Source organism: Rhinoderma darwinii, chromosome 1, assembly GCF_050947455.1.
Source record: "Rhinoderma darwinii isolate aRhiDar2 chromosome 1, aRhiDar2.hap1, whole genome shotgun sequence".
NCBI classification, from domain to species: Eukaryota; Metazoa; Chordata; class Amphibia; order Anura; family Rhinodermatidae; genus Rhinoderma; species Rhinoderma darwinii.
Window position 1 is genome coordinate 153,166,464 of NC_134687.1, and position 26,091 is coordinate 153,192,554.

General features: G+C 38.1%; 1 protein-coding gene and 1 long non-coding RNA gene across 2 annotated transcripts in view; one reads left to right on the forward strand and one right to left on the reverse strand.

The window, feature by feature from the left end:
- The window catches only part of LOC142755666 (uncharacterized), a 173,819-nt gene that overhangs the window by 28,592 nt on the left and 119,136 nt on the right, over window positions 1-26,091 (forward strand). The gene's annotated exons all lie outside the window — the stretch shown is intronic.
- Window positions 1-26,091, reverse strand: part of FAT4 (FAT atypical cadherin 4) — a 210,680-nt gene that overhangs the window by 11,367 nt on the left and 173,222 nt on the right. The window contains exons 7-12 of the mRNA XM_075860474.1: window positions 25,717-25,897; window positions 24,548-24,795; window positions 18,960-23,309; window positions 16,056-16,160; window positions 5,834-6,141; window positions 1,854-1,939 (exon numbers count right to left, since the gene is read on the reverse strand). Coding sequence (XP_075716589.1) covers window positions 1,854-1,939; window positions 5,834-6,141; window positions 16,056-16,160; window positions 18,960-23,309; window positions 24,548-24,795; window positions 25,717-25,897 — 5,278 coding nt within the window. The remainder of the gene's footprint in view (window positions 1-1,853; window positions 1,940-5,833; window positions 6,142-16,055; window positions 16,161-18,959; window positions 23,310-24,547; window positions 24,796-25,716; window positions 25,898-26,091) is intronic.

A 26,091-nucleotide genomic window follows, 5' to 3' on the forward strand; every position in this document is an offset into this window, starting at 1 on the left:
CTGTTGCTAGAAGCCAAATCGATAATACATGTGATTTAGAAAATCGATCATAGTGCACATTGCAATATAATAATGTTTCACTGAAAGTGACGGTACGCTTTAACCACTAATATCTATGCCATCTTCTAGGGCGACAGCAAAATGATATCTGCAGACATCCAAGACCTTGGACAAGTCCTTTACTCCATTGAAAATAATGGCTTTTTATTGTGAGATGAATTAACTGAGAGAAGCCAGTCAGAGCCCTTATCCCATATAAGCAATTATGTTTTTCAATAATTACAATTAATAATCAGTTATTAAAGTATATTGGTATTTTCTAGTAAATATCTTTTGAATTGTTCCTAAAATACTGGTTAATATTAGTGGATGTAGGTCTAGTACCATGACCTGTGTTCACACTTGACCAAAGTAAATTATGTATGGCACATGTTAGCATGGATTTTCTCTAGTTACTCTAACTCTAGATTCCTCCCAAACTTCAAAAACATGCTTATGTTGATTGTCTTCCTATGGCCCTTTAGGAGTTTGTCATTTGTGCATAAAATAGGGAAATTAGATTGGGGGGCTGCAGCGAAATATGTCAGTTGTATGAAGAAAAAAAGGGGGGTTATGATCAAATAATGACTAGTATAAGCAGTAAAAGCAGTCTTATTATGTAGAAAATGTAAGCATATCTGAAAAGAAGAGATACAACTCAACTCTTAACTCTACCTAATAGGCTGTGGTCATACTTTGTTAGCTGTACATTCAGCGTATACAGCGGGTATATCTCCTAGAATACATGGTAACCTTATGGCCCAAACGTATGCAACTCTATGCCGTACAGTTGCATACATCACCCATTCACTGCCATAGTAACAAGTTTGTTTTGTGGGATCCCCCTGTATAGAAAGGATTTGCCGGCAACATTTTTTTTGTTCAATAGCAAATAAAAAGGGACAGATCTTTATCTTGACTTTTAACGCATTAAATATACAGTGTCAAGCAACTTTAACTTGACTTTTTCAATGGCTTTTCAATGGCTTTTGTTGTGTGATATCACGCTGCAGCACGTGATCAGAGTCAAGATAAAGATGGCTACATCCGTATACCGGTGTACACTAGCCACGTGTATTCCAAAAGCTCCATCCTTTGGCATAAGTCGAACCCATTATACCCTATTGACATATTCAGAGTATATAGTGGGAGCATTTCTTGACTTATAACTATAATGTAGATAAAGTGTGTACATAACCTTATTAGAACATAATCATTTAATTAGAGAAATCTTCTAATTCTATTAGCATGTATTGGAAATAAACCAAATCATTTTACTTCTATATGCAATACAATGGGGATAGTTGTGTTTCTGCAGCGTCTGTAGATACTCTATGGGTAATAATGCAAAGTTATAATGACAATAAAAATGACTGTGAGGATCAGTTAAGTGTCCCATTGTTAATATGTGGAAATCCGCTAGGCAAGACATAGGAGGGATCTTTACAGTTCATTGAAATGAATGAGTAATATAGTCACAGATTTTATGGAGTGCAATCTAATAGGAAGCTGGGGCCAGAATGTCTTGGAAATATATCCTTATTAAAAGTAACTGCGCCTGTAGGGAACATCTTGTGAAATTTAGAAGCATTTTACTGCAAAAACTGACAGTAGGCGGATGACGTTTTAACTTATTAACAACTTAACAGTGAGATCAAGTTTTCGGGACACGGTGAAATCTACACAATGGGTTCTCCAGGAATACAAAAATCCTACTCTGGTTGAGTAATTAATCATATTTTTTCTTGTCCTTACTAAATTGCACATTGTTATCTGGCATCCTTGTAATATACTGCAAATGTTTTGCGATTTACCAGTCACTGGATACAGCTGTAGTACTGACGGTGCAGAACCCTGTTTCCTGGTCCTCTGAGCAAGTATCAACTGTCAGCGATGCCGCCTGCAATATAGATTCATATTTAACATTACAATATGACATTTGGAAGGGAGATCTATAAATTAAAGCCTGAGACTGCTATTCACATAATCTAGACTGCCACTGACAGCGCCAGTATTCTGGTCATAACACCTGCTAGAATCCCTTAAGGCTTTAAATGGTTATTAAAAGAGCCCTCCCTCCAGTAACGGAGGCCATTCCCATCATAATAATACATTAGGGAATTGCTGATAATGCAAATCATTGTTAAAATCTTAAACTGAATATATAGCGATCATTTCTTGTAAATTAAAGTCTAGCATGTGAAAAAAAACAGAAAACAATATTTTCTACTAAACCAATATGTCAGATAAAATTGCCAGCCATTACGATTCTGAATGTAACCTCACTAAAAGTCCTCCTGCAAACAGCAAAGTCGTGTACACAAGGCCTGCATGGTGGCACAGAGAATGCCAACAGCACCATGGGCATTGCATATGTCGCTGTATGGTGTCTCTATAGGCACTTTATGCTCCGCAGTGTATGGTGCCATATTACAGCTCTGTGCCAATGTTATTCCTTTATATACAGGACTTTTCTTTAGTCATTTTTTCTTTACTTAAAATAGTGAGGACATTATTGTCAGATCATAAATATTTCCATCTCTTGAATCCCACCAAATAGACAGTAATGTATTTACGCGAAAAACATAAAAATGGCATATATGATATTGTACTTGAAAGGGATATGACATTTTTCTAAATATCTGCTATGTTTTCATTTTTCCCTTTTCTCGTTCTGTCTTTTCTTGTCTAATCTGCAATATCTCAAAAATGACAACTTAATGCTTTTACCATTTTCCCATAAACTCCCTTTTCACTGTAGGAAATGACAGATTTGAAATCCTGTGGGCTGAGGACAGACGTAAATTGTGCAGTTTTACATGTGGAAATTGCGTTTCACTAAATATTTATGGCAGAAAAATTGTTATTCTGTTATTTTTAGGTTCCATAATTCCTTACATAGAAAACAAAATTTACTTAAATTTACATACAGGCACAGTCTATATGCTAAAAAATACTTGTCACTCCGAATTAACATTTTTACTGAGGTAAAATCTGAAAAATTTGCTATACCAGCACGCTGTCTATGGTCCTCCTACTCCCGCCAGTAAATTTTATTTTTTATTTTTTTGCAATTAGATAGATTAGGCAGTTAAAAAGGAAAACCTAATATCGTCCGAGAAGGCAGATCACTATAAATATGACACTATATTAATGGTCACAATGAATATTACAACGTGATTCTGTTTTACAGCATGAACAATTTATACATGTACATACTACATAGTAATATCCCATTGAATATTTGCCTTTTCTTGACCTCTGGTCTTGGCAGAATAATATAACTTGTTTTTGCTGGCAGAAAAACTCAAGACATGAATGGAGTAGCCCCAAGTTAGATAATTCAGCGCCCCATTTAGGTGAACAATATATGAGGCTGACACATCTGTAATGTATTATTCTTTGCACTTTTTACTGTGCCAGTTGCAGCATATGGTAGTTATGTATAATGAATATATTATAAGTGTGTGCCTGAAGACAGGCAACTTGGAAGGCATGCAGGAATATTGTAAGGGAAAGTGTAATAATAAAAAAATAAAAAAAGTCAATCTATTAAATGGGTTGTCCACATGGACAACTGTTTATTCCCAGACCCTTGTCAAATTCTCTAACACTTGCATCCACACCCCTTACTTCATGTTAAAATCTGAGAGCTAAGTTCACATGTGGCTCTAAATCTACCAGAAAGTCCATAGAGCATTGATTAGAAAGGGTTATGCATAATTTTCAGGAACCACACCATTGAAAGGAAATATTATTGCCACTGACTATGTGGACTAAGGCCACGGTTGGACAGGTCCACCAGAGGATCCTAGAGTTAGCTCAAACTCAGATACAATATTGGGTCCCGAAGGTTCAGCAGAAGATAAGCAGACTTTGGAGCCAATGACTTGCCACTGGGGCATATGTCTTATGGGTTTATTCACAAATAACTCATTAGATCTTATTGATGATTTATCCTGTGTGTGCAATGATAACAACAACGTTCACGATGCAGAAAAAGAAAAGCCTAAAAAGCCCAAAAGTGTGTTTCTGTGTTTTATTACTTATCTGGCAGCGCACTTGGAAATTGAATCTCCGAACCCATTAAATATTGTCTTCTTTTTAGAACATTTTTACAGAAGTAGACTTTCAAGGGATTGTCTAAGATTAGTAATAAAAAAAAGGTATTTTTTTCGTCTTTAAATTCGGCACCGCTCCTAGCCATGATATGAATAGGGGAATAGGGCAGAGCTGCAGTACTAGATACAGCCCACATACAAGAGTGGCACTGTTTCTGTTTCTTTTTCTAATGTTAGAAATCCCTCCAACATTTCTGTATTTGGCAGTAATATGCACAAACACCTCCACTTAACCATACTAGAGGCCACTGCTGTGTTCTATGACTATATACAACCACAACACAGTAGGAACGCTAAGCAGTGGAGAAGACAAAGAATGATTCAGATGTGACAATGTGTCCATCTAAGCCAAGAACCAATAAAGATTATTAAAAAAAAGTCTGAATTGGAGTACACATAGATTCATTATTTAGAATGTAGAATTGGAAAGGAAACAATTTTGGAATTATCTTCAGCTACATAGGGAGTGGTGATAATTGCTTTCAGTGGTCAGACCAGAATGATGAGGCCCAGATGTTTACTAGACACCTGCCCCTCTTTGGAAGCATTCATATAATAGATTATTGAGTTGTAATTTGTTATATATATATATATATATATATATATAATATACAAGATATATATGTGTGTATATACATATATATGTCTATATATATATATATACATATATATATATATATACACTGTATAGACATGTGTAATCATATTATGAGCACTTTGTTAACAATGACAACTAATATTGTAAATTAAAAAAGCACAGCTTTTAACTGGATTATGAAATATAGCTTTATACAGTAACTATATGGAAATGTTAGAAAACCTAGTACTGGCTGCAAAATGAGATAGTACAAAATGATATATATATATATTGTATCTACATCTGATTTAATTTTCTAATTGATGTTTTTGCTGGTTTGTGGGATTACAGAAGTCTTTCAACTAATTTCACTGGATGACTTTACAGCAAGTTTTCCAAAACTTAATCCACTCTAAACGAAATTATATCTTTTAGCACTAGTTGTAAAGTTGTTCTCCTCTCTGCCTTTAGGTGGCGATAAAGAACATTATTATTTAAGCCAGACACAGGATCCCTCAACATAGTCATTCTAATGTATATGTCTGCAACTCAGTGCTCTTCCTGACTTCACTGACAACATTGGGAGTAGTGTTAACATTGCTATGGAAGGTTAAACCAACAGCATTATCAAAACCTAAGTGAAGTGTGTAGGACATGTTTAAAATAATTGTGTATGCCTCAAATAGTGTTATTAATCATCATGATGATCTCCGCAACTACTATTCCAATCAATAATTTCTTCATCTGAAAGAAATGTAAAATCCTGAATTATTAGGTGATATAAACAATGTCTATCATCTATCTATCTATCTATCTATCTATCTATCTATCTATCTATCTATCTATCTCTCTATCTATCTATCTAATTCATATCTATCTATCTATCTATCTATCTATCTATCTATCTATCTATCTATCTATCTATCTATCTATCTATCTATCTATCTATCTATCTATCTCAGATCTACATTATCCATCTATCTTCTAATGAAAGTATTAGAACATACTAAAAATAAAAAGAACAGTAATTTATTAACATGAATAGATTGTACCACAAATAGAAATATATTTGAAATGTTGCCAAAAAGTGAATTACCATTCCAGCTCTGCGTGCAATCACCGTGTGGAAAGTTCCGTCTGATACTTTCTTCATTGTTGTGAGCTTGTAAGTTCCACCACCGAGGTTATAGGAGAACCTAAGTCTTTCCTCTACTATCTCCAGAGCGAGAAATTCCGCTGTATCCCCAGTCTGGTTGTCATAATTATACAACAGCAAGGCATTGGCTTTAATGGTAGAAAACTTTATGTAAATATAATTGTTGTTGGGATCCAAACTGGGAAACTCCATGTAGGATAGTTCTTCAAACCCATAACTGTTTAATTCGCAGTGTTTTCCAAAAACACCTAAAAAATGAGAACAAATATTGGTGTGTTAAAGTGTATTTCCAGACATTTGAACAAAAACTGTTCATGATGTACAATAGGTAGAATAACAATTAAAAATAACAAGTCTCACATTTCTATTCATATGATGGTCCAGACTTCCAGTTATATAGATGTCTATGGAACCCAGGTAGGTGTCACACTTCATGGTCTCATGTTTACTTGATAAAGGGGTTCTGTTTCCCCGAAATGCGTTGTACCTCAAGACACCCTCTCTCTTTTTTATGCACGTTTTATTATGATCTATTGTTTAAGACAATAAATTATTTTTTCCAAAAACGTGTTGGACTCGTGGAAGTATTGCGCCTGGATGGTGTCTATTTTTCACAGTGGATCCCACCTAGTTCCCATTGTTTTTATCTACCTGCATTCACTCCCCGGCGAGGTTAGCACCTGACGCTCTAGAGATTACGGCACTGGCAGCATCCTTCATAACCAATTTGCTCCGCAATAGGGTTGTGCCTATCCATGCACAACCTCTAAAGGTGAGCCTCCTTTTACTATACCTAACAGAGAAGGCCATTGCTAAACTGACATACTCTCCCTATGTAGCGCCTTTTTGTTCTCTCTGTTCTCAACCAGCCTTTATATACGTCTTATTTAAACTGCCGTTTTGCAGCACTTTTATTCAATCCCAAAATTGTGTAACTTCAATACATGATGGTAAAAAAGTGCTGGAGTAACAAATTTTTGGGATATTTACACCATTAACGGCGTTGAGTAGTGGTCCACCACAGAGCCCTGTTAACTGTGTTGACTGTAAAGGCGGAATATGGGATCCGTCAGCTGTCCAGACCTTCAGCACTGAGTGCCAAACCTCTAAGCACCTAATTTTAAAATGAACTCCCAAAGAAATGGTGTTATTTATTGGGGATACTAACTTGTTAGAACAATAACAGTAGAAATCTAGGATAAAGATATAGGAGTGTCTTTTGAGCTGAGTTTGTGGGTCATAACTAACCATTAAAGTTACTAAAGTTACTGGCCCAAGAGCAATGAGAGATGGCCTCACTATGCAGATCTTACAGCTTTTATTCCCTTGTACGCTCCCTTCACTTCATTAATCATCTGGTGTCTTTCATTCCTTCTGGAGTTTTAAGCTTACTATCACGTGAAATCCTGTGTAAGAATTTCAGGCCAGAAAGTTGAAAGTGCTTCATTTTTCCTAAGAATTTGTTGTGCCTGATCTCTTCTTTTGTATATTATCCCAAAAAAAATTATGTTTTAACGATACACACAAGTTTAGGGAAGTTGGCTTACCTTTTTATGTAGCCCTATTAAACCTTAAATCGTCCTCTTATAAATTTTAGTGAACTGTATCAAATAATCTAGTTAAAATTTGAAAGCAGAATCATCTGGAAGGGTAGAGGTCTGAGCTATCTTTAAAAGAGAAAATATATATATACAGTGGAAGAAATAAGTATTTGATCCCTTGCTGATTTTGTAAGTTTGCCCACTGTCAAAGTCATGAACAGTCTAGAATTTTTAGGCTAGGTTAATTTTACCAGTGAGAGATAGATTATATTTAAAAAAAATAAGAAAATCACATTGTCAAAATTATATATATATATTTGCATTGTGCACAGATAAATAAGTATTTGATCCCCTACCAACCATTAAGAGTTCAGCCTCCTCCAGACCAGTTACACGCTCCAAATCAACTTGGTGCCTGCATTAAAGACAGCTGTCTTAAATGGTCACCTGTATAAAAGACTCCTGTCCACAGACTCAATTAATCAGTCTGACTCTAACCTCTACAACATGGGCAAGACCAAAGAGCTTTCTAAGGATGTCAGGGACAAGATCATAGACCTGCACAAGGCTGGAATGGGCTACAAAGCCATAAGTAAGACGCTGGGTGAGAAGGAGACAACTGTTGGTGCAATAGTAAGAAAATGGAAGACATACAAAATGACTGTCAATCGACATCGATCTGGGGCTCCATGCAAAATCTCACCTCGTGGGGTATCCTTGATCCTGAGGAAGGTGAGAGCTCAGCCGAAAACTACACGGGGGGAACTTGTTAATGATCTCAAGGCAGCTGGGACCACAGTCACCAAGAAAACCATTGGTAACACATTACGCCGTAATGGATTAAAAACCTTCAGTGCCCGCAAGGTCCCCCTGCGCAAGAAGGCACATGTACATGCCCGTCTGAAGTTTGCAAATGAATATCTGGATGATTCTGAGAGTGATTGGGAGAAGGTGCTGTGGTCACATGAGACTAAAATTGAGCTCTTTGGCATTAACTCAACTCGCCGTTTTTGGAGGAAGAGAAATGCTGCCTATGACCCAAAGAACACCGTACCCACTGTCAAGCATGGAAGTGGAAACATTATGTTTTTGGGGTGTTTCTCTGCTAAGGGCACAGGACTACTTCACCGCATCAATGGGAGAATCGATGGAGCCATGTACCGTCAAATCCTGAGTGACAACCTCCTTCCCTCCACCAGGACATTAAAAATGGCTTGTGGCTGGGTCTTCCAGCACGACAATTACCCAAAACATACAGCCAAGGCAACAAAGGAGTGGCTCAAAAAGAAGCACATTAAGGTCATGGAGTGGCCTAGCCAGTCTCCAGACCTTAATCCCATCGAAAACTTATGGAGGGAGCTGAAGATCCGAGTTGCCAAGCGACAGCCTCGAAATCTTAATGATTTACAGATGATCTGCAAAGAGGAGTGGGCCAAAATTCCATCTAACATGTGTGCAAACCTCATCATCAACTACTAAAAATGTCTGACTGCTGTGCGTGCCAACAAGGGTTTTGTTAAGTCTTGTTTGCCAAAGGGATCAAATACTTATTTCTCTGTGCACAATGCAAATAAATATATATAATTTTGACAATGTGATTTTTTTTTATTTATTTATATAATCTATCTCTCACTGGTAAAATTAACCTAGCCTAAAAATTCTAGACTGTTCATGTCTTTGACAGTGGGCAAACTTACAAAATCAGCAAGGGATCAAATACTTATTTCCTCCACTGTATATATACATACTGAATGGATACTTTATAAGAGACACCTGCCCTTTTACGATTTAAGCTTCCCTGTATGGATATTAGACATGTGACCCAGGAGTGCAGCATGAAATAAAGTGAGTATGTTTTCCATGGATAAGCTTCATTGTGACTCCACATTAGAATGGGAAAATGACAATGTACCACTGACTTGCTGAGCGACTCCAAAAGAGGCATGGTCATCGGTGCTACACTAGCCGGGGCGAGTATTTAAGAAAACTGGTGCAATGGTGTCAAGACTAAACCGAGAATGGTGTGATTGATGAGAAGCATCCAGCGAAAACGGAACCTGTGGACTTCAACAACTCATTGACGAAAGGGGTCCGAAGAGGATGATAAGAATCACTCTGACGAACAGACGGTGCATATTCAAGCAAATTGCAGATGAATAGAATGCTGGTTTTCCAACTAACGTGCCTGAATGCACAACTCGTCGTTCCTTAGCATGGATGGGCTATAACAGCAGAGAACCAGTTTAAGTGTCATTGCTGTCTAAGGGTAACAGAATGGCAAGACTCCAGTAGGCAAAAGAGCAAAAAATCAGATCACTGAGCAGTGGATAAACATTGACTGGTCAGATGAATCCAGATTTCTGTTTGCACCATGTTGATGGGAGGGTGAGAATTTATCACAAGCAGTCGGAATCGATGCAGTCGGAATCGATGAAACCTTACTGTCAGGCTGGTGGAGGAGGAGTAATGGTGTGGGGAATGTTCTTTTAGCACACCCTGTGTCCTGTGATACCTGTAGGTAGATGTTTGAACAGTAGGGCTTACCTAAACATTATGGCTGACTAAGTTCATTCCTTCATGGCAGCCGTTAACCCTATGGCAGAAGGACACTTTAGCAACAACTGTGAGAAGCTATCCGGTCCACATGGGCAGTATAAATTTCAACATCTAGTGTAAATATGCCATGATGAATTGCTGCAGTTTGGAAGGCCAGAGGAGATCCAACGTGTTACTAGATGGGTATTTCTAATAAAGCGGCCATTCAGTGTTTGTATATATATACAAACACTGTATATGACCAACCTAGATGGTGGGGTTAACAATGAACATGCTATAGAACAATGCGTTTGAGTGTAATGAATTTCAAATGGAGGTAACACCACATAAAATAGTCATACAAGGACCATTATTTGAAATGCTTTTTGTAACTTGTGGGGTAACATATCTACAGTATGAGCCTAAAGGTATAATTATTTGTGCCCTAGCTTTGTTGTGAATCATTATTAATGTGTAGTGCGATTTTACAGCTTAGTTACTGCAATGCATGAAGCATGAACCAGAAAGTCTGAACATAGAGCAGGAAAGCTATGTAGCATTAACATTTTCTAAAGTTTCCCTAAAGAATATTAACAGCAAATACTGGCTTAAAGAGGATCTCTCACTAGTTTAGTAATGCCCAATCTTCTAGCTAATCTTATAGGCGCTGCCACAATCATAATGCTGGTGAGAAATTGTGTCCCAAAACATTTATTATTTTAAAGTTACGAGCTTTTTTCTAGACTTGCAAATAAGTCTATACTTGCCAAGTGGGCATCAACATCAGTGATTCTCCTGAGGTGGAACTACCTCACAACCTCTGAAGCTGTCCTATTAGCATGAAGCTGCTTCACACAGTGTGAGAGACTGAAGCTGGAGTGAAGGGGGGTCACTTAAAATTTAAAATAGCCATATATCAAGCTGTGGACCACCTAGAAAAGTGGTCCACATCTGTGAAACAACCGGAGGTATCACCAGTTAAAGACAGTCTGGAATGGAAGCTGTATACTATATGCATATGCAGTTCCCATTCCCGACTGTGTCTTTAACTGGTGATACCTCCAGTTGTTTCATGGCTAGAACTCCGATCCTGGTGGCATATGAAAGATTAGAATCTCATTTTTCATATGCCATCAGGACCGCTGTTCTAGGTGGTCCACAGCCAGAGATATGGCTATTTTAAGTGATCCCCCTTCCCTCCAACCTCAGTCTCTCACAGTAAACCTCATGCTGAGCTAGCACTGTGTGATAGGACAGTGTCTAAGGCTGTGAGGTAGCTCCACCTCAGGTGAATTGCTGGTGTTGACGCCCACTTGGCAATTAGAGCCTTATTTGCATATCTTGAAAAAAGCTCATCATTTTTAACTCCTTAAGGACACGGCAAATTTTGGCCTTGAGGACAGAACTTTTTTTTTTTTCCCTCTTTGCATCCCGACGCTTAGAACCTTTTTATTTTTTGTACGACGTTGTTTTTTGCAGGACGAGTTGTACTTTATGTAGGTACCATTTTTTGGTACAAATACATTCTCGTTTCATTTATATACATTTTTATTTTGTTGTTTAGGTTGTTACGGTCGTGGCGATACCAAATATGTCTATATTATGTCATGTTTTGGAACTTATATTTTCAAAAGTTTATTTATTGTAAAAAATGTGTATTTCTGTGTATTTTTTTTTTACTTATTTTTTAATTTAACATTAATTATTTTTTTTACATTAATTTAAAAAAAAAAATTTAATCCCATAAAGGGATTTTTCATTTTGATTTAGATTTTTTTTAACTGTAATGTACTGGCATATATCTATATGCCAGTACATTAGCCTGTGTACTGATGGTACACAGTCAGTTGTTAGGGCATACCTCAGTATGCCCTAACAACAGGAAATATGTTCAGACAGCCCTGGAGTCCTTCAATGGACCCTGGGCTGTCTGGCCATACAAGTTATGGGCTTTATTCACGTCACCGGGATTTTCTATGATGCGATCAATGGGCAGTCCCCCCTCCTTGAACGCCGCGATCAGCTTTTATCGCGGCATTCAAGGGGTTAACGGTGGAGAGATGTTTCTCAACGCCGCCAGAGCGGGGCCGTGTCTGTGTATTACAGCCGTTGCCCTGATCGTGAGACGGCTTTCACACAGGACGAGAATGCTCATCCTAATGCGCGAAGTATCCGCCGCTCAGGACGAGCATTTTCGTCCTGTGTCAGCAACCAGTTAAAATAATAAACGTTTTGGGACACAATTTTCACAAGCATTGTCAGTGTGACAGCACCTATTAGATTACCTAGGAGATAGGGCATTAGTAAACTAGTGACAGATCCTCTTTAAGGCAATCTATAGCTTGCAACCCATAAACAAACTACAAGTTGCTGTATAAGGAGGTCTATATCTTACTAACAGGTTGTAGGTAGTACAACTGGAAATCTGTGCTTCTTTTGATAAAATGTACTGGGACTAGAGATAAGTGAATCAATTCTACACAAATTGAATTAGGTCCAAATCTCCCAGAGGTTTCGGAATCGGCAAAATCCAAAACTTTTAGGCTTTGCAGCGCATGAATCGGGGGTAAGAAGGTGAGAGAACGCAGTCTTCACTTTTCAAAGCCTACAATGTGCTCAGTAACGTTGGTGATGAAGTGGCTATTAGCTACTACATTATATACCATTGGATCCTGATCTAGCGATGACCCACTTTCAACACTGTGACTTTCCTCAGCGCTGATGTGTAGATTATGTCTGCATAGCAACGCTGAGGAAAGACAGGAGCAGGAGATTGGTTGCATGAGCTGCCGAGCGGATTTACTGGAAGACACACTCGGCAGCATGGAAATGAGGTAAATGTGTTCCCTTAGTTCATGTCGCTTAGGCAAAATTCACACGAACCTGTGCGTTTGGCGCGTGCAAAAAACGCAGCGTTTTTTGCGCGTTGCAGTTCCGTGTGTCATAAGTGTTTGGTGCGTCGCTGTGTGATTTTCACGCATTTGCCATCCTTATGACACGCGGTTTTGAGGTTGAGAAAGAGAAATGAATGAGGTAGTTTTATTTTACCCTTCATTTTCTGATCTACTGTTGCGAAAATCACGCGCAGCACACGGAAGTGCGACTTCAATGGGTGCGTGATGCGTGAAAAATGCACAAGTATAGGACATGTCGTGAGTTTTACGCAGCCGACACACGCTGCGTGAAAATCACGGACTGTCTGAACGGCCCAATTGAGTTACATAGGTCCGTGCGACGCAAATGATTTTCACGCGCGTATCACGGACATGACCTACGCTCGTGTAAATAAGGCCTAACAGAAAATGCTCACCCATTTGAATAGAGAGCTGTAGAGGATTTTACATCTAGTGCAGAAGGAAGATCAGCGGCTGTAACTTGGTACAGGAATAACTGATCAAGACACATTAGGTAACGTTGGATAGCTATTCTCATGCTCTATTGACCAGTGTAAAAAATGATTTGGGGCACAACAATTGGAGGTACACCTTAGAAATATTTTTATAATTTTCAGGGCAATCAGGGCACTTGTGATTTGCGGTGAATTTATTCGGACCGAACCAAACGGCAGATTAGATTGAAATCTACCTGATATCAATGTTAGGAAATTCTCTAATCTCAAGCTGTGACCCAGAACAGTTATAACTCAAGTGCATTTATAATCATTGATTTGTTTTTAAACAATTATCTGTAAGATGTGAGGGTGTTTAAAGGCTATGGACACCCTTGCATTGATTATTTTTTTGTTTGTTCATTTGCTAAATGTAAAATTAAGCAAATTTATAAATAGTGTCATTAAAAATTTCCTACCATTTTTCTGCTGTAAAGTCTGTGCAACTTCTGGCTGTGCTGCTGATTCTGACAGAGATCCGACAGCACACTCCCGGCTGTGTTGACTCTCCCTGCCCTCCCCAGGTTGTGGAGAGGGAGGAAAGCATCCGAGTCTTCAGGTAGAGCAGATCACACAAACTGTCAGTATCAGAGTGAAGATAGTGAGGAAAGCATGCATGGCACTGATGGCAGTCTGAAGGGGAGGGGGGATTACACAGGCTGTATAGCACCTATGCAGACTCTACAGGGGGAAGAAGGGGGGGGTCACACACTTCTCAACCTAAGTGTTTGTCAGCACAAGGAAGAATAGATTCCTTATGATTTGTAGAAGGAGAAATCAGTACAGGAATGTAGCTTTGCTTGTAAGTGAGAGCTAGTGAAGACCGCAGATTCATCCAAGAGTTGGGATTACCCATTCAAAGGGTTTGTCTCATGAAGACAACTCCCAGTTTTAAAAAGAAGATGGCAAAGCAATCAGCTCATTGCCGCAGGTCCAGCTTTTCTAACATCTGTTATTGCCGGGAGAAGCTGTGGAAAGCCACACATTCCATACAATGTCTATGACATCTATATTTTTTAATAGGGCAAATAGACAGGGGTTGTCATGGTAAGACAACCACTATAATGTAGTAATGGGATCATTTTTCTTAAAGGGGCTATCCAACGAACTGTGCTAGGTTGCAAAGTGCAGCCTGACACATGTAAAGCCAATTGAATGCCAGTGAGCATTAAAAAAAAATGCTTTAAATAGCCTTATTTCCTATCTTTTGCCCACCTTGTCAACTAGGCAGTTTGCATGCACAGTGTCTGTGGGTCATGGTGATTTTAGGAGGACGCAGCACAGCACTGTCTCCATCTCAGCACAGTTACAGAGGTGGACACAGGGAACCTCTTTAAAATTGAATAACTCATAAAATAGTCATATGTTATAGTAAGTGTAAATTGATCATATGCTCAAATTTGTGTGCAAATTTGAAGTAAAAAACAATATTTTTCATGGAAAAAACCCTTCCTAAGAAAAACAATTTGTGCACTTGGAGTCACTTTAGTCTTGAGTCAAGTCCCTTGTTTCTTAAAACCTTGATAACGTCTTCAATATAACTAATTGACTACATTTCTCTGGATTCCTCCAAGTTGCAGTGTTCTCCAGGTTGATAAATAGGGTTGTATTCTCATGGAAAAGCTAGAAGGCACACACCAACACTGATGAGGTAACTGCTTCATGAGAAAATATATCTCTGGCTTTCAAAGAGAGTGGAAACAAGTGATTTAACAGAGAGTGTCTTCCAAGATGTATGAAGACATAGTTCTAATTATTCAAAGACAACTTTGTCAGCTGATATCTGTCCAACGGTCGATCCTATTGGCACTCTACAACTATTCTGGTTCCAAGTTCTTATTATTCAGAATTAAAGATGAGCTGCAATAAGGTGATACTGAAACTCCCTGACTTCAGCCTTTATTGTTCTCTTGAAGTGTGGACAAAAACTTGAATGATTGAAAGTGCTATGCAAGTAAAAGTTGAACTCTAAGATGGGTTGTAGCTAAAAAGCTTTTCGGAGTTAAATTAAAGTAATTATTACCATATACATCTACTCTACGTAATCACAGACATCAATTTACTCTAGTTGCATGTGTCATTTTTATTGGCAACGTGTACTGTTTGGGTTGTTTGCTCTTGCTATATGCCATATTAAGGCATGTTGAGATAATAGTGGGACTCTCCATTTTCTACAGCTGATGTCCATATCCACTGCAGCTTTCACATCTAGTGAAGTGTCCACTGAAACAGTAGAGAAATTGGATACCCATTGCTTGAAAGAGGTTTCCTATAATTGAATTCCGTGCATACAAAAATAAGAGCTGATTGTATGAGCTCAGATATTGTGAGACGTCGAAACCTTTTCCCGTAGTTTGTCTCTGGGAAACGAAAACATTGACACTGAGTTGTCTTAACCGGTTTGCACAGTTTTGTCTTATTCATCGGACCAATTTTAAATGGGAATTGAAGGCTTAGCAATTTACTCAGCATTTTGATAAATATAATATATACATTAATGTATAGAGAAAGTGTTGAGTATTTCATAAGGTACTTCTATTTTAAAATTTTAGACAAAATGATGTAGAGTTGAAGATAGACTATAATAGGTGTTCAGATCCTAGTTATAGCCAAAGTGTAAGCGAGTCATGATTCTATTAAGACATCCAATCAAAACATTATTCAGTTTTTCCATGTGAAAAAATTGAAGAAAACTCACCAAAAGGACAATGGCAGTAGTACCCATCCACTCCACTTTGGCAAGATCCCCCATTAAAACATGGGTTGCATTCACAGTAATTAATTGCAGATTCACACAGTTTTCCTATAGGAGAAAAAGACTCTTGATATATGTCTAACAATAAATTATATCATATCTTCAAACTTCGCAAAAAAAATAAAAATGGACAGGAACGCCATATGGCACACCATAATTCCCCAGAATTTAAACTAGAAATGAAAAAGTAAACCTTATACTCTGTGTTATGCCTAGTATAAGGCTTGGGAGTAAATCCCTGTGCCAAGCCTTGCACTAGGCATAACACACTTTTTTATGTTTTGCCGAGTGTTTCTTTTAACTCAAAAGTAAAACTCTCTTTTTAAGTGCAAAGTTTAATTGAATAAAATTCATGAATTAGTGGTCATTACTTGAAGTTTTCAACCCCCATTTGAAGCTGTCAGAGGAGCGGATTATTTTCTCGTCCATTGACAGCTGGCTGAATACAGTAAGTGATACTGGTTAAAACCATGTCGCTAGTCCCAGTTCGAAGACCCATGGCGTGGCGGTCTTTGTCTGTGGGATTAACCAATTGAAAAACGAAGATAGAAAGTAACAGTCCAGGATGTTACAGTGTCATTCTACACACACTATTTTATCTACATTTATAACATATTAAGTCACATTTTTCTTTATACATAACACATAAAATATGTAGCCAGTTATCATGGGAATTTGATCGCTACATGTATTTTTACTACATATTTTCATTCTAACGTCCAATTTACAAGCTGATAGCAATTCCACATGTTAAGAAATTTACAGGACATCACGTTGAATCATAAACTGGACAGGGAATCCTTGAAGCAATATGGTTCTGATCTCTCAAATGCTTATCTCCACCGAGACTTTAAAAGCATCCAAAAATGGTGGAGCATCTCAGGCAAAGATTCATATTCTGATTAAAGAATATTCCATCTAAATTAAAAAAAACCTCATATAGATAATAGTTATATATTAATATTTTCATTGTTGTTTCTGGTACATTAGTGTACCAGGACAGCCTGACCTCTGGCTCACTCACAACCGACTAGGACTGTCTGACTCAGTTAGTCATGATGGTTTCCAATTACATGCTTTATAAACACAGACTATATGCAGTGCTAGCACTATAAACAAGAAGTTGTAGCTATATGCAAGGGGGTAACTCTAGCCGTAGAAGCGCATATATTTGATAATTGTCTCATCACCATAGGGAGCCTAGGACCCAGAGGAAAACATGTTTCCCTATGGTTCACTCAACAATCAGATTTGGACGCTACTACCGTTAGTATGTATTTGTATATAGCTTAGGAATATGTCACGTATCTAGAGTACCACAGAAGTTTTAGCAACATTTTCTGCTTTATGTCGACTGATGTGAAATTGCATATGACATTTTTAACAGCAATTTTTGAATGCTTTGATCATTTTGTACAATTCAAGGTAGTTGTAAAGATACTTTCTACATGTCTGAGATTCTTTATAACTGGGTCTTGAGTTATTTTTTTTAATGTGTGCACACAACTGATAATGTTTTCAGATCTTACTAACGGCAGAACGTTTGACGTATGCTTCATTAGTTCTTTATCCCCAATTCTCACTGGTTCCCAGCTTTACTCTACTCAAATTTTGCCAGAGTGATTCCTTGGTCTCTGCGTTCTTGGTTGCCGTATTCACTGCAAGCTGTCTTTGAATCATAGCCCATTGACCCTAATAGGACAGTGGGATGAGATATCTGTAACCAAAGTAGAGCGGATGTGCAATTCTTTAGTTTACCTCCAGCTGTTCTTGCTATTCACTGTGAATACTTCTTATGAGCCAGACGTAAATGAAAGCTCGCAGTGAATACAAACATGAAGGAGGTACTATGATGACATTAGCACAGGAGTGCAGTAAGGGGCCAGGTGTATCTGCCAGCTGTAACTAAAAATCATTGCAAAGTATACTTTAGCAAATGAACGCAGGTTTTATTTATGATGAACCACAGACAAGTAGAAAAGAACTTTATCTGAAAAAGGAACTACACTTTCTAGAAACAAACCCGCTCTATTTGGTGTATTAGGTTTAATTTCCATCTAATGTAACTATGGAAAAGTATTGTTACATGACTTTACCTATTATCTATGAAAAATATTTTCGGAACAAACTACCTTATTTCAAAGTTCCAAAGATTATTCCTGTTCCATACAATGATATTTTACAGCACAGTCTTTCTATATCACCTTATTAAAATCACCATATTCCGACCTATTTCGGCTTAAAAGCTATGTAAACCTTTGAAAGATATATATGTATATATATATATATATATATATATATATATATATATAAATGTGTGTGTGTGTGTGTGTGTGTGTGTGTGTGTGTGTGTGTGTGTGTGTGTGTGTGTGTGTGTGTGTGTGTGTCAGTCAGTGTGTTTGGTGCAAATTTCAAATTACTTTTTATTAAAAAATATTTTTACTTTTTTAAATCCAGCTGGTCTGTATCCTGCATATAGAGCAGCTGTATAGTTTGCTAAATCCTGTACCAACCAGGTTCGCGGGACTGAGCTGAAAGTGGGTCCTGCGTTCATAACTTAGATGTGATAGATTGCAGGTGGATCCGACCTGCTGACACTGAACCCGTCAGTCCCGCGAACCTGACGGATTCAGGTCTAAGCGAGCGATACAGCTGCTCTGTATACAGGACACAAAGCAGCTGTATCTCAAAAAGTTAAAATAATTTTGCATTAAAACGAATTTGAAAGTTACACCAAACACACTGACTGATATTTATTAAAAAAAATAAATCACTTTAGAAAAAAAAAAAAAAATTATACACAAACTCAGAAAACATAAAAGCAAAATAAGTTAGGCAATGTCTTACCTGTGGACCCAGCTTTACAAACGCAGTTAAAACCGCCCGGGAAATTCTGGCATTTGCCACCGTTTTTGCAAGGACTGGAAAGGCACTCATTGATATCCCTCTCACAAGCAGTTCCTGTGAAACCATCTGGGCAACTGCAGGAAAACCCTCCAACTAAGTTGTGGCAGGTTCCACCGTTATGACATGGAAGTGGCAAACATTCATCAATATCAGTTTCGCATAAATTCCCTTCATATCCCGGCATACATTTGCATATGAATGTTTGAAGCGGTTCATTTGCCACTATAATTACAGGAATACTCTCCAAAACTTTAATTCCTGGACTTACAGCAAGTCTTCTCATACAGCTTCCTCCATTGTGACAAGGGTTATGTGCGCAAGAATCATGATCTACTGATTCTATCCATACTCCACTTTGACGGAATAATACCTCTTTGATGCTCTCAAAAAAAGTACCTACTCCACTTGGGTTAACATATTGATTATTGCTTCTTTTCACTGCAGTCATGACATAGGTCCTGTTACTGTTTTCAAAGACCCCACATACTTGTACAGCAGTTCCAAGTCCAGTCAATTGTGAACTAGATATACGCAAGAAATGCAAGTAATTGTTGGTTAAAAAGTCTTTAACAGTTGGTATATTTAGCCTCAGGAGAATACTATTATCAATTGTAGCATTACTGAATCCTGTAAAGAAAACTCTGATGTTATTTGTGACCGCGCTGTGCAAACCATCGTTACTATGAACCATAAGATCAAATGTCCCATCGGTAGATCTTGACTGAGAATGGAGGTCACAACTGTCTGCTGGAATACTGAAAAGACTTGTAACTCCTGATGTTAAAGCGCATTGGAAGCTGTCCAAAACATCAGGATCTTGAGGTTTGACACTGCCCAAACTGCCACCAGGAAAGACATTTCCATAATAATGAACAAAAATCTCAACTGTCCTTGATTCTGATGGGTTGTCATTTTGGTCGATAACTTTTACATGTACAGTTCCCGTCGAAGACATTTGTGGAAATCCAGAATCTCTTGTTACAACAGATAAAAAAAACTCACTGATTTGTTCCCTATCAATTTCTCTGGTTGTTGTAAGCACTCCACCAGGGCTAAGGCTAAAATAGCTGGTAGCAGGTCCAGTGCTAAGGAGATAATAATGAAATGGACCTTGATTTGGAGGAAGGTCCAAGTCTGTGGACTGTAGTGTCGTCACATGAGTTCCTGCTCTGTGATTTTCCTTGACTTCGCCTTCTGTAGTAGATAAAGCAGGCCCATTGTCATTTATATCTTCTAGGGATACAATAAGGGTAGAACTTCCTGTTGCAGAAGGTGTTCCTGAATCAATAGCTAACACAGTAAGGTTGTAGATAGGTGTGGTTTCTCTGTCTAATTCAGTGGTAACAGTAACCTGACCTGTTTGTGGATTTATTGAAAAGGCACCTTTATCATTTCCAGAACCAATAAAATAAGAAAACCGGCTCCAACTAGGAACTGAATCAGAGTCAAAGGCACTAACAAATGTGACATGTGTACCGGTAGGTACACCTTCACTGATTTGAACATTGTAAAATTTTAAGCTGAAAACAGGAGGATCATTAGCATCAAGTACAGTGATGTTAACATTTACTTCATCTATATCAGCACCACGAATACTTCCAATATTTTTCGCCAATACTTTTAGTGAGATTCTTTCTTCCTTTTCTCTGTCTAGAAGACCAGAAACATACAGCTTCCCTGTCTTTCTCTCGATCCGGAAGCCCTTTTTCCTACTGCTGCCAAAAATTAAATAGTGGACTTCCCCATCAACACCTAAGTCACGGTCACTTGCGAAAACTTCCCCGACAACAGTGCTTTTAGGAGCAGCCTCAGAAACTTCAAAATAATACAATTTAGAGACAAATCGAGGTACATATTCATTTGTCCCCTGAAGCTGGACTGTAACGGTAACAAAACTGCAGCGTTCCTCATCGGGAACATTGAATGCTTTCACAGTGAGGTGGTAAGACTGCTTTGTTTCATAATCAAGAAAGCCTTGAGTTGTGATTATGCCTGTGTTTGGGTCAATTACAAAAAGGTCACTATCAGATGACTGTATTGAATAAGCTGTAACCGCATTTGGTGAGGAATCGGCATCAGTTGCATTCAAGCGTATAACTGTTGTGCCACTTGGCGCATTTTCCATGACACTGGGCAAATATTCCTCTGACTGGAAAACAGGAGGATTGTCATTGACATCTTTAACATGTACTGTTACAACACAGTAACCTGTTTTAGCAACCCACCCTCCATCAACAGCACTAATGGTTAAGTCATGTTTTTGGCACGCTTCATAGTCAAGGTTTTTGGACAAAGATAATGCACCTGTGGAAGTGTTTATAGCAAAGAGACCAGCTTCATTTCCTGCCGTTATGTTATATGTGATCACTCCATTCATAGAAGTATCCCTGTCCCTTGCTGATACAGTCCTGATAACTGCTCCCACTGTAAAACTTTCCACGACAGTTATGCTTATATGGCTTTGAGAGAATTCTGGCGTATGGTAATTTTCTTCAGTTATGGTAATGTTAACCATTACCTGTGATGATAGTGGAGGATTACCTTTGTCTTTTGCTGTAACTTTAATCATGAAATTTTTGTGAAAATCCATCAATAAAGAAGAGACCACACTAATCCATCCAGAGTCTTTGTTTATATGAAATTTTCCACCAGAGTTCTCAGCTGACATAGAATATTCCACTTGAGAATTCAGTCCAAAGTCTTTTTCATCAACAGCTGTAACTTTAATTAGTTTTGTGCCAATTTTTGCATTTTTGGCTACAGGAGTAAAATATTTGCTTTGTAAAAATTTAGGGGCGTTGTCATTGCTGTCAACAATGTTAATTGATAGTGTGGTTTCACTCATGAGAGGAGGGCTACCTCTGTCAGAAGCACTGACAATAAAACTGTGTCTGTTGATATTAATGTTTCCTGATGCACTAGGGTTCTGATACTTTAAATGCTGCTTATTAAAAATGTATCCGGTTGTAGAATTGATTCTAAAAAATTCAGATTGAGATTTAATGAAGTAATATACTTGGCCGTTAAGTCCTTCATCAGGATCAGATGCTAAAACTTGGGTAATCTTAATTCCAGGCTCTGTTGTTTCTGGAAAGTTTAAATAGTAGGATGGCGTACTAAACCGTGGAGCATTATCATTCACGTCAGTCACAAAAATGGTCACATCGGTGCTTACAGTCCACCCAGAATCGTGAGCAGAGACTCTCACAATGTAGCGATCAGTATCTTCTCTGTTGATTGGTCTGCTTACTGTTATCACACCTGTATTGGGATTTATATGGAAAGGAAGGCTAGTGTCTGCAATTGTGTATCTGCTGACTGCGTTTGCCCCAGAGTCCTCATCTGACGTTGTAACTTGTGTAACAATATAGCCCAAAGCTGCATTTTCTGGAACTGATGAACTAAATATCTGAGAAAATCTTGGTGCATTATCATTATCATCTAAAACTTTGATAACTACCTTGACTATTGAGCTCTGGGCAGGAGTCCCTTTATCAGAAGCTTTGATGGATAAAATATGCTGAGAAACCTTTTCCCGATCCAATAGTCTTGTACTACTTATTTCACCACTAACTCTGTTTATACTAAATAAATTATCTTTGTTCCCATCAACAATTGCATAATCCAGTTGACCATTGGATCCACTATCCTTGTCCTTTGCACGAACTGTAAGGATCCTGCGAGGTGACAGGTTCTCCATTATATCTGAAATGAATGGATCTTGCCTAAATTGTGGCACATTGTCATTAACATCTAAAATATTGACTTCTATCTTCTGATAAGAGGAAAATGGTGGAAAGCCCATATCTCTAGCTTCAATCCATAGGACATACTTTGAAATTGCTTCAAAATCTAATGGATTCTTGATGTAAAGCTGACCATTTAATTCATCAATATGGAATGTGTTGCCAAAGTTACCACTGGCAATGTAAAAAGATAAAGTTCCACCTCTTGTAGATGAGCCAAAGACTGTTGTCACCAATGTTCCTACTTCTTGATTCTCTGAAAAAGCAAATATTGTCTGATCGGCTCTAATCTGGGGGAAGTCAGCTTTGCTAGCGAACCGCACAGTTACCGTGGTTGAATCAGATTTATAATTAACGCCACCATCTTTTACTTGGACCAAAAATGTTATCTCCGAAGATCCCTCTAATGGCTCTGCAGTCCTTATAGCACCACGTAGTGGATCAATGTGAAACTTATCTGCATGCCGGCCTTTTAAGGAAAAATTAAGCTCTGAATTTGTGCCAATATCTTCATCAGTCACAGTCACAGCAAACACAAATGAATCTAAAGGAAAACGAAAATAAGAACAACTAACATTTTGCATAAAACTCAAAGTACAAGCAATAACATTCGTAATAGCAACAAAATACAAACAATATTCCAAACCTATCTCTGCTTAAAGCCTAAGAATTCAAGAGTGAGTGTAGCGAATCAGAATCTCCCTTCTTCCCAGTGTCATACTCAAAGTAGTTCAGGCAGCTAAGCTCTATGGTGCTGCCCTCACTTAGCTGCTATAACTGTCCTTGTACCAATCTGTGATATAAATGTAGTCACTTGAGTGATTTTTCTAAGACCCTTTTACATGGACCAGTGATTAGGTGAACGAACGCTCGTTCCTGATCATTGCCCCAGTGTAAACAGAGCAGCGACCAGTTGACAAAGAAGAAAATGATCTCTTGATGGCTGATCAGATCTTTTATGCGACCAAAAAAAATGGTTACTTGTCGGCAGCACATCTCTCCTTGTAAACAGGGGATGTGTTGCCAGCAAGATGCAAATGTATGGGGACAATTGATCATAATAACAATTGTTCGTCCAGATACATTCCAATCATTGCTCCATTGGAATAAAGCAAACAAGTGCCGATTGACTTACTGTATTGTAGAAAATCTGGCCGGGTTGAAGGGCCATATCTCTTTCCATGTCATAGACAGGGATAGCTAAAGCATCAAGTATGAAGATTCTGTCAAACAGCAGCATAGTTCTCAGTGGGAGATTGTGTTTTTTGGACAGGTTACAATCTAGCAGTGGCAGTGGCATACCGATCAAAGGTCGAAGGGGGTGCGTCTGCAACAGGGCTCGGAGGGGAAGAGGGCCCACAGGGCGCATAACCCCCAATACCCTTAGTCCGCCACATCAGTCGGTCTGCACCACTCCGCAATCAAGGTCCTGATGCCGGACATTGTGTGTTCCGTCACATAAAATGTCCTAAAGCTGCCCGGCATCAGGACTTTGTATGCGCCACAGCACATACCAGGCCTGACATGGCAGCCTGATATAATCCAGGTCAGGTCCCCTGCAGATGAGAGAAGAGAAAGCAGCGGCGAGTAAAATTTTTATATATATCTGGGGGGTGACTGATCTGAGGGGGTCTAATTGGAGGTTGGGCCAGCACTTCCTGGTTACGTCGCTGCATTCTAATTACATTTGGGTTTCCAAAATTCATATACTGTATATTTATTATATATTAGTCATTAAAAAAAATTTAAGCAACATTATATCATGAAGAGAAGTGTGCTCACCTGAAGCTGCAGGTGATGGTATGTGAGTTACATATGGGTGATGTAAGAATCTTGGTGGATTATCATTCACATCCAGAATATTCACTGTTACACTGGTTGAACTGGACAAGCTTGGGGACCCACCATCCGTAGCCACAATGAGAAGTGTGTAAGTGTCCTTCACCTCCCTGTCTAACAATGAGCTGCTGATGATCTGACCAGTAGAAGGATTAATTGTAAACTGAGAATTCCCACCAACCAGACTGTAGCTGTAAGAAAATAAAGGAAAAGTCATTTCATATTCCAATATTAGATTAGATTTTTTTTCTATTAAACTCAATAAATGTTGCTTTAAATCAGCAGATTACAGACGCTAGCACTTGCTGCAGAGTAGTATCCCCTAGATAGAACAATAATATGAGTAAATCTGAAGAAACTCATTAAAATGTAGATATTTTGCTAATGAATACTAAGCCAAGCTGAAGATTTAATGTTCTATTAACGACGTGTCTGCTTCAGATAAACCTCTGTGATCATTTTAAATGACTTTAATATTACAACTATCACCACTTAATCCTAGCTCTTAATGATCTGCATCCAAAATAAATAACCTCCTTTATGAAAAATTAAATACTAAATATAGGTTTCAAACAAACTGCATTATGATCAAAAGACCTATTATTTTAATTAACTTTTTGTTTGTGGGAATGGGACCATGGAATATATTGTAATAAGTACAAAATGTCAATGGCATTGCAAACAATTAAAATAAAAAAATACATATAAAGATAAATATATATATATATATATATATATATATATATATATATATATAGTTACAATTCATAGGTTTGCATGATGTATGACTTTATAGACTATTTTATATAATCGGCTCCGTCAGTTGAATCACTACATAGTAACTCCTGCTAGCACAGAAGACTTAATTAATAAATACTAAGATTGTTTAGACTTCCTTGAGCACTCAGTAGGTAGCACTTGGCTTGTCAATATAACTTAACATCCTCATTACTTGCCTTGTAAAATATAGTCGTGCCAAATACGTTAAATTATGGTTTGTCACATGAGGCCTAGTGGTGTTGACAACAGGAGATGGTTTTCAGTGGGGGGTTTAAAAGTACAACTTGTAACGAATGAGGCTAGAGGAAATGTAATCGCGTGACATAACTTACCGAACAACACCGTTCTGGCCAGCATCAGGATCAGAACAACTGACCAGAAGAACGTCTGTGCCAGTGGGTGCATCTTCTGGGATACTTATAAAATGCTGACTTAAGGCAAATGCAGGCTTGTTGTCATTGATGTCATCAATGTTGACAATAATTGTGCCTGTTCCAGTGAGGGCTGGAGATCCTGTAATTAAAAGTAAAAGAAAAATAATGTTTAGACTTTTTGTTTGAGTTTTGAATTCTCTTTTTTTGCAGAAAACAAATAGTTAGATCAGACAAATCAGGACTAAACTTTCTCTTGAAGCACAATTGTCTAGAGTAAAGCGGTCTTAATTCTGACATATCATGGGAAGACCAACTTCACTAGAAAAGACAACT